This window comes from Centropristis striata, chromosome 4 (assembly GCF_030273125.1).
Source record: "Centropristis striata isolate RG_2023a ecotype Rhode Island chromosome 4, C.striata_1.0, whole genome shotgun sequence".
NCBI classification, from domain to species: Eukaryota; Metazoa; Chordata; class Actinopteri; order Perciformes; family Serranidae; genus Centropristis; species Centropristis striata.
The window spans coordinates 18,669,399-18,690,189 of record NC_081520.1 but is presented as its reverse complement, the minus strand read 5'-3'; the positions used below and the strand labels follow the sequence as shown (position 1 = coordinate 18,690,189).

The following is a 20,791-nucleotide window of genomic DNA, read 5'->3' as shown; positions in this document are numbered from 1 at the left end:
ACATCAGAAGACTTTGTAAAGATTTGGAAAAGACTCCTGGAAAACTATCGTGTCACACCTGCTCACATCTAAAGACAAGCATTTAAACATTTAGAAATGAAATGATATGTATAAAGTCCATACAAATATGTAGTTTGTATGTATTATGCATTTATTGACATATATGCAAAATTTAAAAAACATTATTTATACATATAACATAAATGTAATCATATAAATGTATCCTGTACAAATTACACGTACATGCATAGCATATTATTTACATATATATACGATTTATATGTGGCTATATATACCATAATCTGAAAGTATATTTTACGTTCTTTATGTAAATACAAAAGATAGACACATATGTTTTAATGAAAAAGACAACATATGAGCATACAGATTTAAGATTTTAAATATATGTGTGTGTGTGTGTGTGTGTGTTCACAACATATTATACAATGTAAAAAAAAAAAAAAAAAAAAAATATATATATATATATATATATATATATATATATATATATATGTAATTATAATTCCTTATAATGAACAAATTGTACAATACTGATACTTTTGTACTTTATGTTTAAGAGTTTAATGCAGGACTTGTATTGAGTATTTTCTCCACCACTACTATCGACAACTAAAGGGTCAAAATTCTTAACTTTACTCAATAAAACTCAAACTTACGAGCTGTATTTGAAGGCAGCAGTGAAAAATCAGAGCTGTATGTATATATATATGTGTATATATATATATATATATATATTTATGTATATTTATATGTGGCTAATATACATATATGCCATAATCTGAAAGTACATTTTATGTTCTATATGTAAATACAAAAGATAGATGTATATGTTTTAATGAAAAAGAAAACGTATTTAAGATTTAAAAAAAAAAAAAAAAAAAAAAATATATATATATATATATATATATATAAATATATATATATATATATATATATATATGGACTTGTACAGTACTTGCACTTGTACTGAGTGAGTATTTTCTCAACCACCACTATCGACGACAACAACAACAACAACAACAACAACAACAACAACAACAAATGAGTTAAAATTCTTAACTTTACTCCAAAAAACTCACACTTCCGAGCTGCATTTGAAGGCAGCATTGACAGTGAAAAATCAGAGCTGTGGATTTGCACTTGAAGGCATCATGTGTTGTTTCTGAAGAGGGACGGAAGAAGTTGAGCGTCTTACAGGAAGAGACTCATGTCGAGACGTTGTTTATTGTTTATTGTTTCTTCTGTTGATCTTCTGTCTGCTGCCTCATTAAACTCTGGAGACACTACTGGAAATAAAAACACCTGGAAAACACCTGAACTTCTGTCTGAGCTGTCTGGAGCAGCCATGACACATTAATGGACACATTGAATTTAGCGGGAGCAGCTTGGTAGGTGAGTTAACTTAATTTTACCGTTTTACTGTAACTTATAATGAGCTAAAGTAACAAGCAACAGTTTCTTTTAAACCCTGAAAACAACCTGCATGTGTTTAAGTTACTGATCAGCTTTTAATTGAAGTCAGTTAAGGAAGTTCGTATGTTCGATGTCTTAAATAATTCATACAGATACATTTTCCATGCATACAATTGTAAAAACCTTCAAAAGTCTCATTTGGGAAATACACAAAAACTACACGTTTGTCCAAGTGGAGGAGCAGAAAAGGAGAAATGCTGGAGGAGTCAGCTTCATGCAGCAAAGCTTAAAAAGTCTTTTTAGTTTTTATTGCAGCTCAATCTGAGCAATAAGCTGCAAACCTTTGATCAACTTGTGCAACATTAAACATTAAACAGCAAGTCTGGCATTCATGTTCAAAGAAAATCAAATATGTCCTAGTTATGGTCAAGTCTATTATGCATGACTTTTCTAATCAGTTATGATCATAGCGAGTTAAATAAATAATGCATTTATTCTTTAGTTACTTTCTTGAGGAATCATTTACAAAGATGTCGAGAGTTCAGAGAAAACACAAAACAGAGAAACAGAGAAAACACATGCAAAAACATTAAAAACGGTTACAGTGAAAGGCAAAGTTATTGTTATCATAGTTTAGTTATTGTGTATCATAGTTTAGTTATTGTTATCATAGTTTAGTTATTGTTATCATAGTTTAGTTATTGTGTATCATAGTTTAGTTATTGTTATCATAGTTTAGTTATTGTTATCATAGTTTAGTTATTGTTTATCATAGTTTTAACTGGTCCATAGTTATAAGTGAATGTTGTCAGATGTTCCAAGTCGATGCAGCAGAAAAACTGAAAGCAGTTTTTCCAAAATTCAGTACTCACTCAAAGTGAACTAGTGGGGAGGTTTTATCTGAGAAATATAATAATCCAATCCACTTCATTTGTATAGCACATTTAAACAACAAAAACGTCTCCAAAGTGCATACATCTAAAATGATGCTATAAATAAAACAATAAAATCAAACAGATAAACATAGTAAAATAAATAATAGATATAGTTAAACTTAGTAAAATAAATAAAAAGACGCAGAGCATCACAAAACTCCCGCAAGGTTAAAAAGTATAATAGCTCATAGTTTTAAGTATAAAATAATAATACACACTGCAAAATTCTGTTCCAGATAAACAAAAGGAGTGTGTTGATGTTGTGGGCAGACAGTCACAAGTTGTTTTTATCCTTCTGGGTTTAAATAAATCAGGAGCTCATGTTTCACAATTTTTAACCAAAACAAGAAATTCCTGCAAGAAAAACTGACCAGAGCTGCTGGATCGTCCCAGTGGTGAAGGGTAAATGATTATTCATGGTGGGAGACAATGAAATAAAGCAAACAGCCTGATAATAAGTCTGTTATTATGCCTGCAAATAAAACTGATTTGTGTTTTGAGTTCACATGCAGCTTCAGGTTTAAGAGGAAGATGCTGCGGGAGAGAAGTTATGGATCAGATGACGTTATGTAAACAGACAAAACCAGATTATCAAGAAATATGCATCACAAATAATTATATCAATTCCAAAAAATGTTTCAGTAGCCATTATGGTTCACTGAACTCATTCTAAACAGGGAAAAGACAGAATAAGAAAGGTATTTATATTGTTTTTAGCCGTACAAAACATGTGACCTTTCACCCTGGAACATAATTCATGAGATAAATGGTAAAAAAGAAAATGCTGAGAGATTGCTCATCATGGAATTTACATTATAAAACATGTCAATAAAAATATAAATACAAAATTAAGATGTATTTGTCACTTCACTGTTATTAAGGTGGTCATTTTAACAGATTTTACCTTTTATAAGCATAAGCATGACTTAAAACAGCCAGCAAAACTTAGATTAAAAGTAAAAAAATCAACTTTTCGTATAATCCTGTACAATATTTAGTCTTTTGGCATGAGGGACTACTGATTTTTTCAAAGACTTCATTATATTTTATGAAAAAAAAACTCAAATCTCATGTGTGTAATGACTAAATAAACTATAATAAAAATGGATGTAGGCGGGTTCACCCTGGTAAGGTCTCCAGACTATTACAGGACTGACACATAGAGACAGACAACCATTCACACTCTCATTCACTCCTACGGGCATTTAGGTTTAATTGGGTGAGGGTAAAGATGAGCTAAATAGCTAAATGTTTAGTGTTAGGGTTAGTTTTAAGATTAACTAAATAGCTAAATGTTTGGGGGTTGTTAGGGTTAGTTTTAAGATTAGCAAAATAGCTAAATTTTTTGTGTGAGGGTTAGTTTTAAGATGAGCTAAATATTAAAATGTTTGGTGTTAGGGTTAGTTTTAAGATTAGCTAAATGTTTAGTGTTAGGGTTAGTTTTAAGATGAGCTCTATAGCTAAATGTTTGGGGGTTGTTGGGGTAAATCAAACATTACACTGTGAATTCAGCGGTCTAATAGTCCTGATTGTTTATGATGAGCTGTTTCATTAGGAAGCAGAATGAGCAGATTGGGGAAGTCACCAGCCAACAGATTGGTAATCTCTGTCTGTGGTTTGTCTGCTGCTCTGTTTCAGCCTCGTTGGTTAGTAAACACACGCTGTTTACATGATGACTTCCTTTGCATCGTGTGAATACAATTTGCCTGACAAAACCACAGAATGAGCTCCAGACGGAGAGGAAGTCGGAGCATGTTGATGCTCTAAATGGAGAACTAACTTAAACGTCTTTGTTCTGTCTGTGCTGCAGGTAACAGAGGAGTGAATGATGGCCATCGCCCACGTGGCTACAGAATACGTGTTCAGTGATTTCCTGCTGAAGGACCCGAACCAGGCTCGCTACCGCAGCGTCCGCACCGAGCTGGCTGTGGACAAGATGGTGACCTGTGTGGCCGTGGGCCTCCCCCTCCTCCTCATCTCTCTGGCCTTCGCTCAGGAGGTCTCAGTAGGTGAGTCAACAACATATTTACCCCTTTTACACACCCCTTTTACACACCCCTTTTAGCTGGTCACATTAGCCGGTTGCATTAGCCGGTCGCACATTAGCCTGTCGCATTAGCCGGTCACACATTAGCCGGTCGCACATTAGCCGGTCGCATTAGATGGTCACACATTAGCCGGTCGCATAAGACGGTCGCACATTAGACGGTCGCATTAGACGGTCGCACATTAGCCTGTCCACATTACCCGGTCACATTAACCGTTCGCATTAGCAGGTCGCATTAGACAGTCGCACATTAGCCGGTTGCAATAGCCGGTCACACATTAGCTGGTCGCATTAGCCGGTCGCACATTAGCCAGTCGCATTAGACGGTCACAAATTACTCAGTCGCATTAAAGCAATGCAATTTCACATAATTTAGACCATTATCATTCACATGTCCATGCACATAATAAATAAACAACTTACTAATAAATAATAAATAAAACTTCCTAAAGAAGTCCACTGTGAATCACCTACAACCTTTTGATCTAAGAGAAGTAATTTAGTGAGTTTGATTAATTTGACATTCATTCAGCCTAATAATAGTAGGGAAACACCTGAACTATTGATGATAAGAAGACTTTAAAAAACATCACTTGCAACACCCCGTCCTCTCTTTCCAACGTGTCCACAGGGAGTCCTCCATTCTTCAGGTTCAAATACTACTTTAAGTCTGCATGTTACAATATTAATGCTCCTTTTTAACATTTAATTTGTGTTCCAATCATGTCTCTGTGTTGTGTTCAGGGACTCAGATCAGCTGTTTTGCTCCTGCTAACTTCTCCTGGAGGCAGGCATATTATGTGGACTCGTACTGCTGGGCGTCTGTTCACACACACACTCTGCCTCTGTGGCTGCACAAGGTAAACACACACAGTAGCTGAAACTAACCAACACACACCTTCTGATAGAAGAATAAGGCAGAATTAGGCTGGAAAAACCTGACTCATTAACACATAAATCATCATATCACTCAGTAATAATATAGAAGTAAAAAGTAGCCATACTGCGTGAAAAAAACCCTGTAATTTTCTGGTGAAATTCCTGTTTTTGCACAGCAGTGAGTTACATAAAACAAACATGAGCTGTTTTCTGCACATTGCATTATTTCCTTGTGTGGTGTATTTCAGTTAAAGTATCACAGTAGTTTCAATTTAAATTCTGCATGAACGGGCAGCTTTTGTTTTGTGATTTCAGGGTGTGGTGAGAATATTTAATAAGACGCTTTAGGCAAAGAATAGAGAGCAAGAATAGGTGTGTGTCTCTTTACATTCCTGAACTGATGTTACACAAACCACATTAAAATGTTCTGACACATGCAGCAAAGTGAAAGAACATTTACAGCTACACCACATAAACTGATACACTTTGTCCTTTCACTTTTGCTTTTAAAATAATTTGGCTCCTTTCAAACCATTTTATTACACTTACAACTTGTTTTCCTAAAAAACACAGCAGGGATGTTCAGTGCACTGCAAAAAGGTGTGTCTAAAAACCAGATAAAACACTAAATCTGAGGGAAATGATCTTGCGGATCTTGTGTAGCCACACACTGCAAAAAACATGAAGCTCACCAAGTATCTAGCAATAGTATCTTAAATATATTGTTTTTAGTATAATTTACCTACTGACCACAGCTTTATGTGCTTATTTAATTATCTTATTGTTTAAAGACTTCTTTTTAGGATTGACATTGTGAGCTTTTTCATGCTTTTCAAGCTATTCAACTGTTGAATATGGTGAGTTTTTACCTAAAATATTGGTTCCAATTGAGAGTTTTAGTTGCATGTAGTTTGAATGTTATTTCAAAAGCATTTCATCTTCGTTTCAAGTATTACTGACTAATTTTATTGTTACTACAGTTGGGCTTTTCAAGCCACAATTGCTCAAAATAAGTAGATTTCTATTTATTTCAAGACATCTTTGGTTTTTCCAGTGCCTAGATATTTTACTTATTTAAATAATTCTTACAAAGAAAAATTTACTTACTGCACTGGTAGATAATTTTACTTGTTTCGAGCATGTATTTGCTTAATTCTAGTTATTTATTTCTTATTTTTTGTTGGTTTTTGTATCCGGCACGTAAAAGAAACTCTCCGTTCTAAAGAGAGAAAATGACTTGTGTGCTTTAGTTTCTGTCTTAATGTTTGCATCACTTACATCAACTGTTACATGAGTAGAAATGTGATTCCCAGTAAAACAGTTTGTTCCTTCCTCTCCGTCTCTTGTGTCCAGTTCTTCCCGTACATCCTGCTGCTGGTGGCCGTGCTCATGTACACCCCGGCGTTGTTCTGGAGGTTTTCTGCTGCTCCCCTCCTCCAGTCGGACCTCGGCTTCATCATGGAGGAGTTGGACCGCTGCTACAACCGAGCCGTCACGCTGGCCAAACGCCTCGCCACCTCAGGACTGCTCACACCTGACAGGTACAGCAGCACACCTGGAGTTAACTATGGGCTAAGTGGAGTGTTTCAGATATAATACGACTTGGGGTCCTTTGCTGGATCTCACTCTATCCAGTTCATATAGAGCTGGGTGATATATTGATATATTTTTAAATGTGATATGGAAGTAGACCATATTTTAATGTTGAATTTCAAGGTTTAATAAGTGCTTGGATTTTGGATTAAGTGCTTGTAAATGCTTGAAATTCTTACTGTATTTCTCTTGCAATCTGACTATAGATAACCGCATTTTCAGTGGAAAAAACAATGTAAAGTGAACAGCCTTTAGCCTATAATCTGAAACGAAGAGCACTCCACCTGCGTCTCGCCTGCGTCTTCTTGTTTCTGAGATGTTTCTTGTTGCTCTCCCCTGTATCTTCTTACTGAAGGGAGTTTTTCTAATTCCTAGTGGATGTGAGGGCTCCTGAGAGATTTGTGGTCTTTCCTCCTAGTTTGGGTCGTGTTTAGTTCCACCAGCTGCCAGTTGATGGTTTTTGTGAGCTAACTTTTGCCCCTAGCCCCTAGATATCTACCTTGATCTAATACATTATTGCAGAATGTCACTTTTCAAAAAACGTAGAGGTCTGAAACCATTTTTGCTGATTTCAAAATATTTCACATCAAAGGTGGCCATTTGAGCACAGGATGTGTTTGTACTGTATATCTATGGATGTATTGCACAAATACCATCTAATGATCCGTCGTTTTGTCCTTTCATTGTTGTCTCCCATTGGAAAGCTGTCACTTGACAAGCCTTCTCTAATTTACCTGTTTTCCTGCATCATTATGTGAAATCAAAGACATAAATAAAGAAAAGAACAATGTCCCCATATGAATATGCTATCAAAGACAAACTAGCTACCTTTTGTATGCAGGTTTTTATTATATGTGTATTGCTGTTTGAGCTTGTTTTTATCCTGGTGGCATCGAAAATGGTATCCAGTATCGAATATTTTCCTGAGTATCAGTATCGAGTTGAAAATTTTAGTATTGTGACAACCCTAGTTAAAATACAACACTAAACCAAGGCTAGTCTTTTCTCTGTTTAACCCTTTATCAGGCAAAGAACCATATTTGGTAACTTCAGGTAATATTTCGAGAAAAAAGTTGCAAATTTACTAGAAAAAAAGTTGCAGATTTAAGAGATTTAAAGTGGCAAATCTGTGTGAAAAAAGTCGCAGATTTACGAGAAAAAAGTGGGAAAAAAGCAACTTTTTTCTCCCAGATTCACCACTTTAACCCTTAATAGGGCACTCATTGAAATACTTGCAAATTCCAAATTTCAACCCTAGAGAATATTGGAGGATATTACATACAGCCAGTATGTGTAAAAAAAACATGTGAAAACTAGGACTGCAAGCAGTACTGAACGGGCCCTCGCAGTACACGCATGTCGGGGCATGCTGCCGTCGGGGTGTGTGCGTTACCGGGGCCAGTCTATACCACCCCTATGAATTTCATTGCCTTAAGTGTTATAGTGTGGCCACGGTACCAAATATGAAATTAGACTGCCACCACAGTGCCACCTAGGGGCCAATCAATAAAACCTTAAAGGGTTATCCTCAGGAGGGCATTGACAATAATTGTACCAAGTTTTGTATAATAATGCACAAACTATCCCTTTAATCCTCATACAGTTTCTGAAGGAGGACTCTTAACTGATATGTATAAGTTAGAAGAGGCAGGTAGCAATGGTGGAAAGTAACTATGTACATTTACTCAAGTACTGGACTTAAAGTACAATTTTGAGGTACTTTTATGTACATTTTATCTAACTTTATACTTCTACTCCACTACATTTTGAGACATATATTGTACTTTTTATTCCTCTACATTTAGCTGACAGCTTTAGTTACTTTTCAGGTCAAGATTTAAAATGAAAAACATGATACATTTAAAATGATTAGCCATTTTTACAAATTAAACCACTTAAAAGTTTATTAGGTAGTTAAAATGAGCGGAGTGGAGTCATTTCACAGTGTGGTATTAGTACCTTTACTGAAGTAAAGGATCTGAACACTTCTTCCACCACTGTCTTTTTTACTTCTTTACTTTTTTTTACATTTATTTTTTTTTCTTTATTTTATTTTATTTTATTTTTTATTTTTTTATTTTTTTATTTGGACAATAAGTATACCAAGTTTGATGTTAATCCGACCAACCGATTTGGAGATATAAAATACTTCAATTTAAAGAGCGCCACCTAGTGGTCATCGGCCAAAATTTTGCAGCGAGCCTCAGGGGCTCACGGGGAAGTAGTAACCTGAGTTTCATGTCATTCAGACACACCAGTGTGGAGATATGCAACACTTCGTGTTTTGTGTTGATAATAGCGCCACCTGCAGGAAGTTGTTATTTAATAACTTGAGTATTCTTTGGGTAATCAAAATTCTTTGAATAACTTTTTGTCATGAGGGTCCATAGATGCTGTGTGCAAAGTTTGGAGCAAAACGATGAAATTGCCTAGGAGGAGTTCGAAAAAGTATGCTTACGACATTTTGCAAATTTGCAAAAAAAAACTTGATGCGAAAAAGGGCGTGGCCTATATCATGAGATTCAGCACAACTCAGTGAACGCGTGGATATACGTTTTTTGAATGTGCAATAAAGTATGTGGGAGTTATTAGCCAAAACGCACTTTCCTTTATTATAGCGCCACCTAGTGGTGGAAATTCAGGATGACAATAGATTATAAAATTTTTCGGCAGGTGTGACTTATATTTAAAGTTTCATGAGTTTTGGGGTATGTTCAGGCAGTGAAATATGCGATCATTTGGGAAGAAGAAAAAAAAAATCATTCGAAATACAAATGTTATAATAATATTTTGAGAAAAAAGTTTACGAGATTAAAGTGGCAAATCTACGAGAAAAAAAGGCGTAGATTTATGAGATTTAAAGTGGTGAATCTGGGAGAAAAGTGGCTTTTTTTCCACTTTAAATCTCTTAAATCTGCAACTTTTTTTCTTGTAGATTTGCCACTTTAATCTAGTAAATTTGCAACTTTTTTCTCAAAATATTACCTGAAGTTACCAAATATAGTTCTTCACCTGATAAAGGGTTAAGAAAAAAAGAATCATGTTTAGTCTTAATTTTGCATCTACAGGCTGCTCAAAAATACATTAAATTGTACTCCAACAGCAACAGTAAAGGTATGTTTTCCTCTCTCTCTGTGAATGCAGCGACCCGACTGAAGGCTGTTTTAACTACCCTCTGGTGGAGAAGTTCCTGATGACCAAGCGTTGCTCTCGCTCCATGCTGTTTTACTACCTGCTGTGCCGCGGCCTGACTCTGGTCACGCTGCTGTGCGCCTGCGTCTACCTGGTCTACTACCTCCGCCTCGCCGCCGTCACCGACGAGTTCGGCTGTAAGCTGCGAGCCGGCCTGCTGGCCTCCGACCCCGCTGTTCCTGAGAGGGTTCAGTGTAAACTCATCGCTGTGGGAGTCTTCTCTCTGCTCAGGTATCTGTCTCTGCAGTATTATGTCACAATATAAAGGTTAAACCATTTATCGGGCGAAGAACTATATTTGGTAACTTGAGTAGATATCTAACTGGGTCCCCATGTCTCTCAGTTTGGTCGTAGAACCACATGGATTTCTCCCAGCTAATCAGCAAAGATCAGGCTACGTCACAGAGTACAAATTTACTAGATTAAAGTGGCAAATCTACAAGAAAAATGTTGCAGATTCAAGAGATTTAAAGTGGCAAATGTGCGCGAAAAAAGTCGCAGATTTACGAGAAAAAAATGGGGGGGAAAACAGCTTTTTTTCTCGCAGATTCACCACTTTAAATCTCATAAATCTGCAAAAAAAATTCTGGTAGATTTGCCACTTTCATCTTGTAAACTTTTTTCTCAAAATATTACCCCCCCTCCCCTGGGTTTGTTTTTTAACACATTCTGGCTGTATGTAATATCCTCCAATATTCTCTAGGGTTGAAAGTTGGAATTTGCAAGTATTTCAATGAGTGCCCTATTAAGGGTTAAGGTCTGCTTTAATTCATTTATTTTACTGTGTATTTTGTCCATCTCTATTCTGCCCTACAAAGTCTAACTGCAGTAACTTCATTTTTGGTCAAAATTGAGTTATAAAAAAAATCTAAACTCCTTGATGTCTGTTTTATCTTGTGACAAAGTTTTAGATTTCAATTTTGCTTAATTTCAGAGAAATAATTACATATGAAAACCACAAAATCCAACTCACAACCAAGCCACTTACCACGGTCTGCTTTGGATATATATACTAATTTAAACATAAAAATAATAGAAATTATAAGTTTATTTGAAAGTGAGTTTATTATCTAGATAGTCAAGTCAAGTCAAGTCAAAGTTTATTTATAAACATTTAAAAACAACCTCAGTTGACCAAAGTGCTGTACAGTTATTAAAATAGAATAAAATCATACACAATCCACTTTATTTATATAGCACAATTTTAGCAAACACAAGGTTTCCAAAGTGCTGCACAAACAATAAATAGATAACACAATAAAAAGAGATGTAGTAAACAATAGAACAGTAAAATGCAATAAGATAAAATAAATTAAAAATGGGATAATGGGATGTATACAAATAAAAACAAAAAATCATAAAATCAAACACAAATAGGTATAAATAAAAACAATGAAAACAATAAAATACTAAAAACAGTAAAACAATAAAATAGTAATAAAAACTAAAAACAGAGTTAGAGATAGAAAAGAAAAATAAGATAGTGATGAAGTAAGAAAGCGAGATAAAATTAAAAGTTTATTGTGAGTTTTATATGAATGGCACTTTACCGTGTTGTGTGTGGAAGGTCCCTTTAATTACTTTATTGGTAATTTTGTGTCATTTTGTGTCTTTTTTTAATGATTTTGTGTCTTTTTTTGGTAATTCTGTATCTTTTGTTGGTCATTTTGTTTCTTTCTTAAGTAATTTAGTTTTTTTCTGTCATTTTTGGTCATTTTTTGGTCATTTTGTGTCTTTTTGGGGTCATTTTGTGTCTTTTTTTAATCATTTGAGTCTTTTATGGTAATTCTGTGTCTTTTTGTCATTTTGTGTCTTTTTTGAAGTAATTTAGTGTTTTTTTTCAGTAATTTTGTGTCTTTTTTGGTCATTTTGTATCTTTTTTTGTCATTTTGTGTCTTTTTTTCGTCATTTTGTATCTTTTTTTGGTCATTTTGTGTCTTTTTTGGTCATTTTGTATCTTTTTTTGGTCATTTTGTGTCTTTTGATACTGCCTCCAGCGGGCCCCAGCTAATTTGAGTTTGAGACCCCTGCAGTTAAAAAACTTTAAAGCAGTTTTTCTCAGTTTTACCTTTTGTGTAGTTACTGTAGTTAGACTCTGTAGGGCTGAATAATGATTTGTGGTTATAATGTGACTTATTATCCAGAGAAATATGGACTTTTTGTGTGTTTAACTCTGATTCCAGCCTGGTCAACTTGGTCCTGTTCGTGGCTCTGATTCCTGCGGTGATCTATGCTAGTTTCCGTCCTCTCTTCTGTCACGGATACGCTCGATTCTTGGAAACCTACCAATCGCTGCCCACCGTCAGCGTGCTGCCCACCCCCGGCAGCCAATGGGACGACCTCTCTCTGTATCTGCTCTTCTTGGAGGAGAACCTCAGCGAATTAAAATCATACAAATACATCAAGGTGTGTACAAGCTGCACAAGCACACTGCAAAAAAGGTGTCTAAAAACCAGATAAAAACAGTAAATCTGAGGGAAATTATCTTGCTGCATGGACAGATAATTTACCTTGACAAGATTTCTTAAATTAAGATTATTAAGATAATTAAGTTTTTTTTATCTTGGTAAGAAACAAATACTCATCAGGTCACTCTAATCGGGCCAGTTCATCGCTGCTGGCAGCTTTAATTTATGTCTTTTGTACATTTTTCGTCTTTTTTGGCAAAATGACAAAATGACCAAAAAAGACACAAAAAAAGACACAAAAAAGACACAAAAAGACACAAAGACCAAAAAAACACAAAAAAAAGATGACAAAAAGACACAGAAGGACACAAAAAGACATTTTTAAAAAAAAGACATTTTTAAAAAAAAGACTTTTTTAAAAAAAAGACGTACACTCACAAAATGGACACAAAAAGACTAAAATTCACCAAAAAAAGACATCATCAGGTCACTCTGCTCGGGCCAGTTCATCACTGCTGGCAGCTTTAATTTATCTTGTTTTAAGAGTTAATTTCTTATTTTAAGTGTTCAACATGCTTATTTCTAGATTTAATAATCTTAATTTAAGAAATCTTGTCAAGGTAAATTATCTGTCCATGCAGCAAGATCATTTCCCTCAGATTTACTGTTTTTATCTGGTTTTTAAACGAAACACCTTTTTGCAGTGTATTTAGTCACTATAGAGCACCGATTCCCAAAGTGTGGTGCGCAGACCCCTGGGGGTGCGCGAGCTGCCGCTAGGGGGTGCGCGAGATGAAAAATGTAATGGCGGTCTGATAATTACACAATTACATTTTTTTTCCCCCACACAATAAAGAAGTGTAAATAAACGTTTCCTTTGTAAAATGTAAAATCAAAAACTGTATTATTTTAATAATAAATGCAGGCTATTCAAAATGCACATCATCTTAAATTGAAATGTAGAAGAAGTTATCTTCTTCCATTTTTCCAGCCTGTGTTATGATGACGGGTTGTTTAGCTCCACGCTCATTTTAACTTGCTGCAATTTTTGTTAAACGCGGCTCAAAATATTATAACATTTTCCTAACTTATGTGCTTTCTGCCTCTGATCCTGAGCCTGTCATCATCCTCTTTGCTCTTAAAAGTGGAAGCTAGCGCATAATTTTGTTGCATTATATTGAAACTGTGTTTCAGATTAATTCAAATGTGAGAGCGCATTGTTGTGATGGTGATTATTTAATTAAATGTGTGTTCTGGTCATTTGAGCATGATTAAACATGCCGCCTTTAATATGGCTATAAAAAAGCTTATTGCATTTTGTTTTTTTGAAGGTGTGGGGGATTGGGGGTGCGTCAACCCTGTTGGGACATATAAGGGGGTGCGCGGCTTAAAAAGTTTGGGAACCGCTGCTATAGAGTAAACTTCTGAGCTTCTCTGATTAATTAAAAGTAGTAAAAAGGGAAATGAGGGACTGATTTTAGATCGCCCGTCTCTAATCAATATTTATAATCTCATTATTTTCTAATCCCGCTATCGTGTCAGTCAGTTTTTGATCAAGATCTTGTTTTATTGCAGCTACATACTGTATCTCTCTCTGGCTCAGACTAAATGTTTAGTCTAATTCTGCCTGTTTTTCTTGCTGCAGGTGTTGGAGTTGTTGAGGAGACGAGGTGAGTGTGCTGGAGAAGACTTTGACTCCATGGGTCTGCTGCAGACTCTCTGTACGGTGAAGATGGACACCGTGGATGCTAATAAACTCACCTGCGTCACAAGTAAAGTGAAGAGTAAAGCGGCAGACTCGGCCGGCAGCCCCCCACCAGCTGCCACGTCTGGAGCTGCCAAGAACAGCTGCAACCGTCCGAACTCAGCCGCAGATAACGAAACTGAGATGAAAGGTTGGTACACGTACACTCTATCAAGGTGAAAAATCTCATTTTAAATAGAGTAATGCTGGGCTTCCACTAAAAGCTGAAAGACTTTTGTAAATCTAGGAGTTTTACTGGAGTCACGAGTCACAAAATGACCAAAAATAGAAATAAAAATGATCAAAAAAGACACAAAAGGACCAAAAATAGATGATAAAATGATCAAAAAAGACACAAAATAACCAAAAATAGATGTAAAAATGACTAAAAAAGACACAAAATGACAAAAAATAGATGATAAAATGATCAAAAAAGACACAAAATAACCAAAAATACATGTAAAAATGACTAAAAAAGACACAAAATGACAAAAAAAATAGATATAAAAATGACTAAAAAAGATACAAAGTGACCAATAATATAGTCACGGAAAAAAGTATTAAACCAATCTGCTCTGTTTCATATCAGTCTTTTCCAAGTCTTGGTTTGGATCATATCTAACGTGTTTGATATTATCTCAAGTCTCAGTGACGTAACACAACATGGTTTTATTCATAATGATTTTGGTTATTATCACAAATGTTTCCATGACTGTAGATGTAAAAATTACCAAAAAAGGACACCAAATTATCGAAATAGACACAAATTGACCAAAAATAGATGTAAAAATGATTTAAAAATACACAAAATAACCAAAAATAGATGTACAAATGACTAAAAAAGACACAAAATGACCAAAAATACAGTCACAGAAAAAAGTATAGAGAGCAGCTGGAGCCAAAAGCTGCTTCTCCTCCATTTAGTCAGTTTTTACTAAGAGCATGATGGAAAAACTGCTAAAAGAATATAGTTGTAGTCTTGTAAATAGTTTCCCTGCTAGATTGACAGTCTGTCTATGTTACAACCCAGTTGTTGTCTAGGGAAAAGGGAAGCAACACAACGCCGGTGTACTCAGGCAAATACAGATTTTATTGTATAACAGCAAAATAAAACAAAGGTAACGAAAAGAGAACCTTCTTCAGGCTAGATACAAGGTGTTGTAATGTGAGGCAATGAACAAAGGGCGAAGGGTGGCGCCAACTCATAAAACAAACAAACTAAAACAATCTTCCTAACTCGATTTTTCCCCCCCAAAACTATCTTACTTAAAACACAACAAACAAAGGAACTCTGGCTGACTACGCTTACTTTTAATCTATACAAACAAAAAATACAACAATGCAACCACCCATAAACTAGTGAATCTAACAAAGGTAATACTCGAAGTGTTATGTGAAAAGAATGTGAAAAAGAAAACCTAAACCTAATGCCCAATAAACAGTCAAACAACACGAGTGCCTCAATTTAACAATACACACACTAGGTTTTTCAAATACCTTCTTAATAGATCAAGAGACACACTTTACACAAACCATGCAAAGACAAAGAAGAAGGGGCGTCCACAGCCCCGCGAAGCTGCTCTTAAGGCCGAGCTGGAGGCAGGTGCGGCAGCTGATTGGACGCCAGACCAACGAGCCGACAGAGGGCAGAGCCAGGGGAACTCTCGATCCGGCCTTCGGTGGAGGCGTGACCCAGCGGGGATTCCCTCTTGCGGAGCCAGTGACGCTGCTGCGGTCCTGAGGCACAACCACAACAAAACCAAAAACACACGTACCCCAAGGACGTAACAGTCTAAAATCTCAGACTAGAAACTCTAAACACTATATGTCTTTAGATGTGAGTCTTTTCCAAATCTTTTCAAAGTCTTCTGATGTATAGGAAGCTTTAGTCATTTCTACTGCTAGCATATTTCTGGTGTCAGTCTCTCAGTTGGACTGAGGACAGAGACATTAACTATGTGTCTCTGTGAACTTTCTCTTTTAAGGAAATGTGAAGGGAAAGATGATAAATCAGAGGAAACTGAGTAAGAGGAAAAGGGGTCAGGCCAACACAATGTGACAGTTAAAATTGTCTCCATCTAACAAAACCTGTTTCCTGAGCATGAATGTTTTACAGCTCATCATATAATAAGATTAAGTTTTACTTTCGTGTTTCACTTTGAGGTTTCTGTTCCACCTTAGACACTCCCGAGTTACCAGCAGTTTTTCTGCATCTTGTCCTGTTTGACTCAGATAGATAATTCGTTTTTTTGTTCCTATTATACTCTGTTCATACATATTAAAGTATAATCTGTAAGTAAATAAAAGAAAAACACCATATTATATAGCATATCCAAAAATGTAAGAAAAAACATCTTCCTATAAAATGGCAACATTTTTTCTGAAGAAGGCCATAAAATTATAAAATGCCCCAAAGTGCTTAAAATGCTTTAAAAAAAATACCATGTTATTTAAAAGGATCCCCATCAGCTGACGCCAAGACTACAGCTAGTCTTCCTGGGGTCCAGACAATAATTTTTAATAGAATACCACAGCCATTCCAAACTCAAGTCATTATAAAAATATATAAAAAAAGAAAAAAAGAGAAGAAAAAGAAAGCATTATACAGTCTTGTATCACGTAGCCCAACCACACTCAAATAAAATGACGATATAATTAAAGTGTTGACATCAAATACATTCTTCATCTTCTTTTAAAACCAGCTTTTCCCTTAATTTCACCAACCTGGAAGAATGATCCAAAGCTCATCTGACCTATAAAATACTGACAAATTCAAAGAGACAGTCTCAGGTAGAGGAATCAGTCCTATATAAAAAAAACTTGAATGTTATAAGAATGAATATTTGAGCGGTAAATTATATTATTATTATATAAAAAGATTTAGGAGTCTGAGTATTAATTATTTTACGGATTAGCAGATAGTCTATTCTAGACTCTCAACCAGGTGAGATGTTCATGCATTTCTACAACACTAGTTCTTGGAGAACAACCTAGAACAGTCTTCAGTCTTGTTTTGAGCCACTTGTAATTAGTTTAAAAGACTGTTTGATGCAGCAGATGAAAGAACTGAACAGTAATCAAGACGACATTAAAAACAAACTACTTGATGAAACAAATTTGAACGAGCTAAAACGAAGGCTTGCCATACAAATAAATTCGAACTGACTTAATACACCTGTACAAATATATTATAATAATAATAACAATGTTTAAGTTACATGCAAACTTATTGTTCTATTTTCAGAGTTAGCTCCTTTGCTGTCTGGAGACGTGACGGGCAGAAAAAGCAGCGAAGGAGAAACTCTCCGGCAGAGATCCTCCTGATCACATCTGAAACACCATCATCATCATCATCGAAGATCTTCCTCATCCTCTGGGAGCTCTCAGCTGGTTTGAACAAACTAAAAAGTGGAGGGAGTGAGGATTTGGTGTCTTAAGAATAGACCGTGGATTTCAGGAATTATCAAATTTGTTGAAGCATTTTAAGACCCAAATTCATTTGACTAAATGGTTAAAACACTAAAATGCAAAACAAAGATGCAGCTATTATTAAATTATGGGTTACATGGTTTGTCACTGAGGCCTGCTTGGCTTGGCTTTTTTTAATATCTAAAAATATAAAATATTCTTAAAAACATTGACAGGATGTGTCTATCACAGGCCCACGATACGATATCACAATACTTACAATACGATATATTATTAGGATTTTAAACATTCTGCAGTATGCTGAGTATCGTGATAACAACCTGACTTATTGGTTTCTTTCAACTGCATGTTATATCTTTTTTTAACCGTGATTCCAAAAAAGACGACCAAGGTTTTTGTTGGGGCTTTACCTAATAAGATAAGAACATTTTCAGTCTGTTCATCTCTCTTTAACCCTCTGGTCACTCTAATTTAACCCTTTCAGACCCTTCGGGCTGAAAATGACACAGAGCAACTTAGTTATGCAGAAACTGGAAAATTAGAAATTAAGATAGTGTTAAATATAAAATCAAGTCAGCACCATCTAGTGGACTGAAATAGCAATTGATTTAATTACTCAACTAACAAAAGGTTTAATTTACACAATAAAATGTCGGTACTATAGCTACAATACTGCCACACAAATTATCACAATACAGTTTTATATGTTTTTTTCCTCCCGTTCGTAGTGTTTTGTGAGTTTTCTTTTCATATTCCTTGTTACTTGACATGTTGATCACATATCTGACAAGTTTTCTGTGACTATTTAAAGTGAGAATGCAGTCAAAGCTTGCTGCCTAATACAGCAGGATATATTTAGTTTACTTATTTAGAAGTGTCTTAAAGCTTCACGACACCTTTAAACGACAACTTTAAATCTAAAAATGCAGTCGTGTGGTTTTCATCAAGATATACTTATTTGCACTCGACATTATGGGAGAATATACTTCTTATGAGATTGTCAAACACATTTCAGGATAATAATAAAGGAATCAATTAGGAATTTATCATTATTCTGTCTAGAAAGTGGTACGACGAGGAAGTTAAAACGTTAATCTGCACTGCAAAAAAGGTGTTTAAAAACCAGATAAAACAGTAAATCTGAGGGAAATGATCTTGCTGCATCGACAGATAATTTACCTTGACAAGATTTCTTAAATTAAGATTATTAAATCTAGAAGTAAGCATGTTGAACACTTAAAATAAGATAAATTATCCAACACTTCTAAATCTAAAGTTTTAAAGGTAACTAAAGGTACATTTGTTTGGACAAATATAATGATAACAAAAATAGCTGAAAAGAGTTTAATTTAAAAGCTGATATCTGAATGTTTCCTTAACTAGATGTAAAAATGACTTAAAAAATACACAAATTGACCCAAAAAATACAGACGTGAAAATGACCCAAAAATGCACGAAGTAACCAAAAATAAATGTGAAATTGACCACTAAAAAGACACAACGATGAAATTAACTTAATTAATTAAAACAAGATAAATTAAAGCTGCCAGCAGCGATCTGGCCCGAGCAGAGTGACCTGATGATTATTTGTCTTTTTTGGTCATTTTTAGTCTTTTTTTGTGTCTTTTTGTGTTTTTATTTCCTTTTTGGTCATTTTACGTCTTTTTGGTCTTTTTGTGTCTTTTTTTTACATCTTCTTTTGTTCACAAAAGAAGATGTAAAAATCTTCATCTTCTTTTGTTCACAAAAGAAGAGATAAAATTAAAGCTGCCAGCAGCGATGCACTGGCCCGAGCAGAGTGACCTGATGATTATTTGTTTCTTAACAAGATTAAAAAAAAACTTCCTATTTAGAAGTGTTGAATCATTTCTCCTGTTTTAAGAGTTAATTTCTTATTTTAAGCGTTCAACATGCTTATTTCTAGATTTAATAATCTTAATTTAATAAATCATGTCAATTGAAATTATCTGTCCATGCAGCAAGATCATTTCCCTCAGATTTACTGTTTTATCTGGTTTTTAGACTAAACACCTTTTTTTGCAGTGTGTGCTTATACATGTCATCTTTTAGCTCTCTCGTCTATATTTTAGAGGAACGCTGTCAGTTTTTGCAGTCATTGATGGATTATAAACTCGTGGTATGAAGTTTTGATTTCACGGTACTTAACGGTGCGTAATGTTAAACAAATACATTATTTCTCAGTGAGTCATTCAGCAGGAAACCGCACATAACAGCTAATAAAACTCATATAATATCCAGTTTGGGAGCTTTAGGTTGAAACAGTTTGTCAGTATATATGATTTTTTTAATGTTTGGATGTTTCAACCTGGAATTAAACTTGCCTTGCTTGTTTGGGAATCTCAGGGATAAAAACATCTCACTACATTGTTTACATCAGACTTGTATTAATGTAAATATTTATGTACTGCAAGTTTATCATATTGTCATTAACCTGCTGTGGTAAAAGCTCCTCTCTTGCTGTGTATTAGTGTTTGTTTAAGGACTTTTATGCTGTTTATTTTTTCTTCTTATGACAGATAAATGTTATTTGGGTCTCATTTCTGTGCAGTTTGTTAATGTAAACTGAGGTTGATGTTTTTTTGTGATATGAGAAAACCTTTGGAGTATTATATTTCTGCAGTGACTTTTTGATGTTTGAAAGAGATATAATGATGGCTGTTAATTATTAAAATTTCTTTGAAATAAATGTAGATATTAGAGTTAGATGATGCCTGATTGATGTGTGTTTACCTTCAGCCTGGCTAACCTGCCGACTGGATACAGAATCATTGAATATTTCTTTCTTTCATGGTTTCAAAATAAGAGTTTTAAAAATAAGGCAATGAGTTGTATGTAGCTTTGAGCTGCAACAATATACAATATAAAATAGATTTCAGGGTATACCAAGGTATAAACATTGATCATTATGGATTTCCTCCTTGCCTGCTTGTCAAATACTTCCAGTATTTCAAATTTCAATTTATAGATAGATAGATAGATAGATAGATACGGTATTTAACTACAATAAAATACTGAGGTAGAATAAATAAAAACAACAATCTAAAAAAACACAGAATAGAACAAGGACACTTAAGAAGTTAAAAAGAAGATCAGTTGGTAGGTAGATGAT

The 20,791-nt window shown here is 34.9% G+C and overlaps 1 protein-coding gene across 2 annotated transcripts; it reads left to right on the top strand.

The window, feature by feature from the left end:
* The first annotated feature begins 981 nt into the window (after window positions 1–981).
* Window positions 982–20,372, top strand: LOC131970588 (pannexin-1-like). Of its 2 annotated transcripts, none has more exons than XM_059332019.1 (8): window positions 982–1,409; window positions 4,180–4,378; window positions 5,161–5,276; window positions 6,649–6,836; window positions 10,033–10,311; window positions 12,264–12,486; window positions 14,134–14,383; window positions 17,477–20,372. In XM_059332019.1, the coding sequence occupies exons 2-8, from the start codon at window positions 4,195–4,197 to the stop codon at window positions 17,554–17,556; spliced, it is 1,320 nt and encodes a 439-aa protein (XP_059188002.1). In that variant the 5' UTR covers window positions 982–1,409; window positions 4,180–4,194; the 3' UTR covers window positions 17,557–20,372. The 2 variants fall into 2 exon arrangements, with proteins under 2 accessions (XP_059188002.1, XP_059188001.1); XM_059332018.1 differs by having other exon boundaries at window positions 982–1,413.
* Window positions 20,373–20,791: the final 419 nt, after the last annotated feature.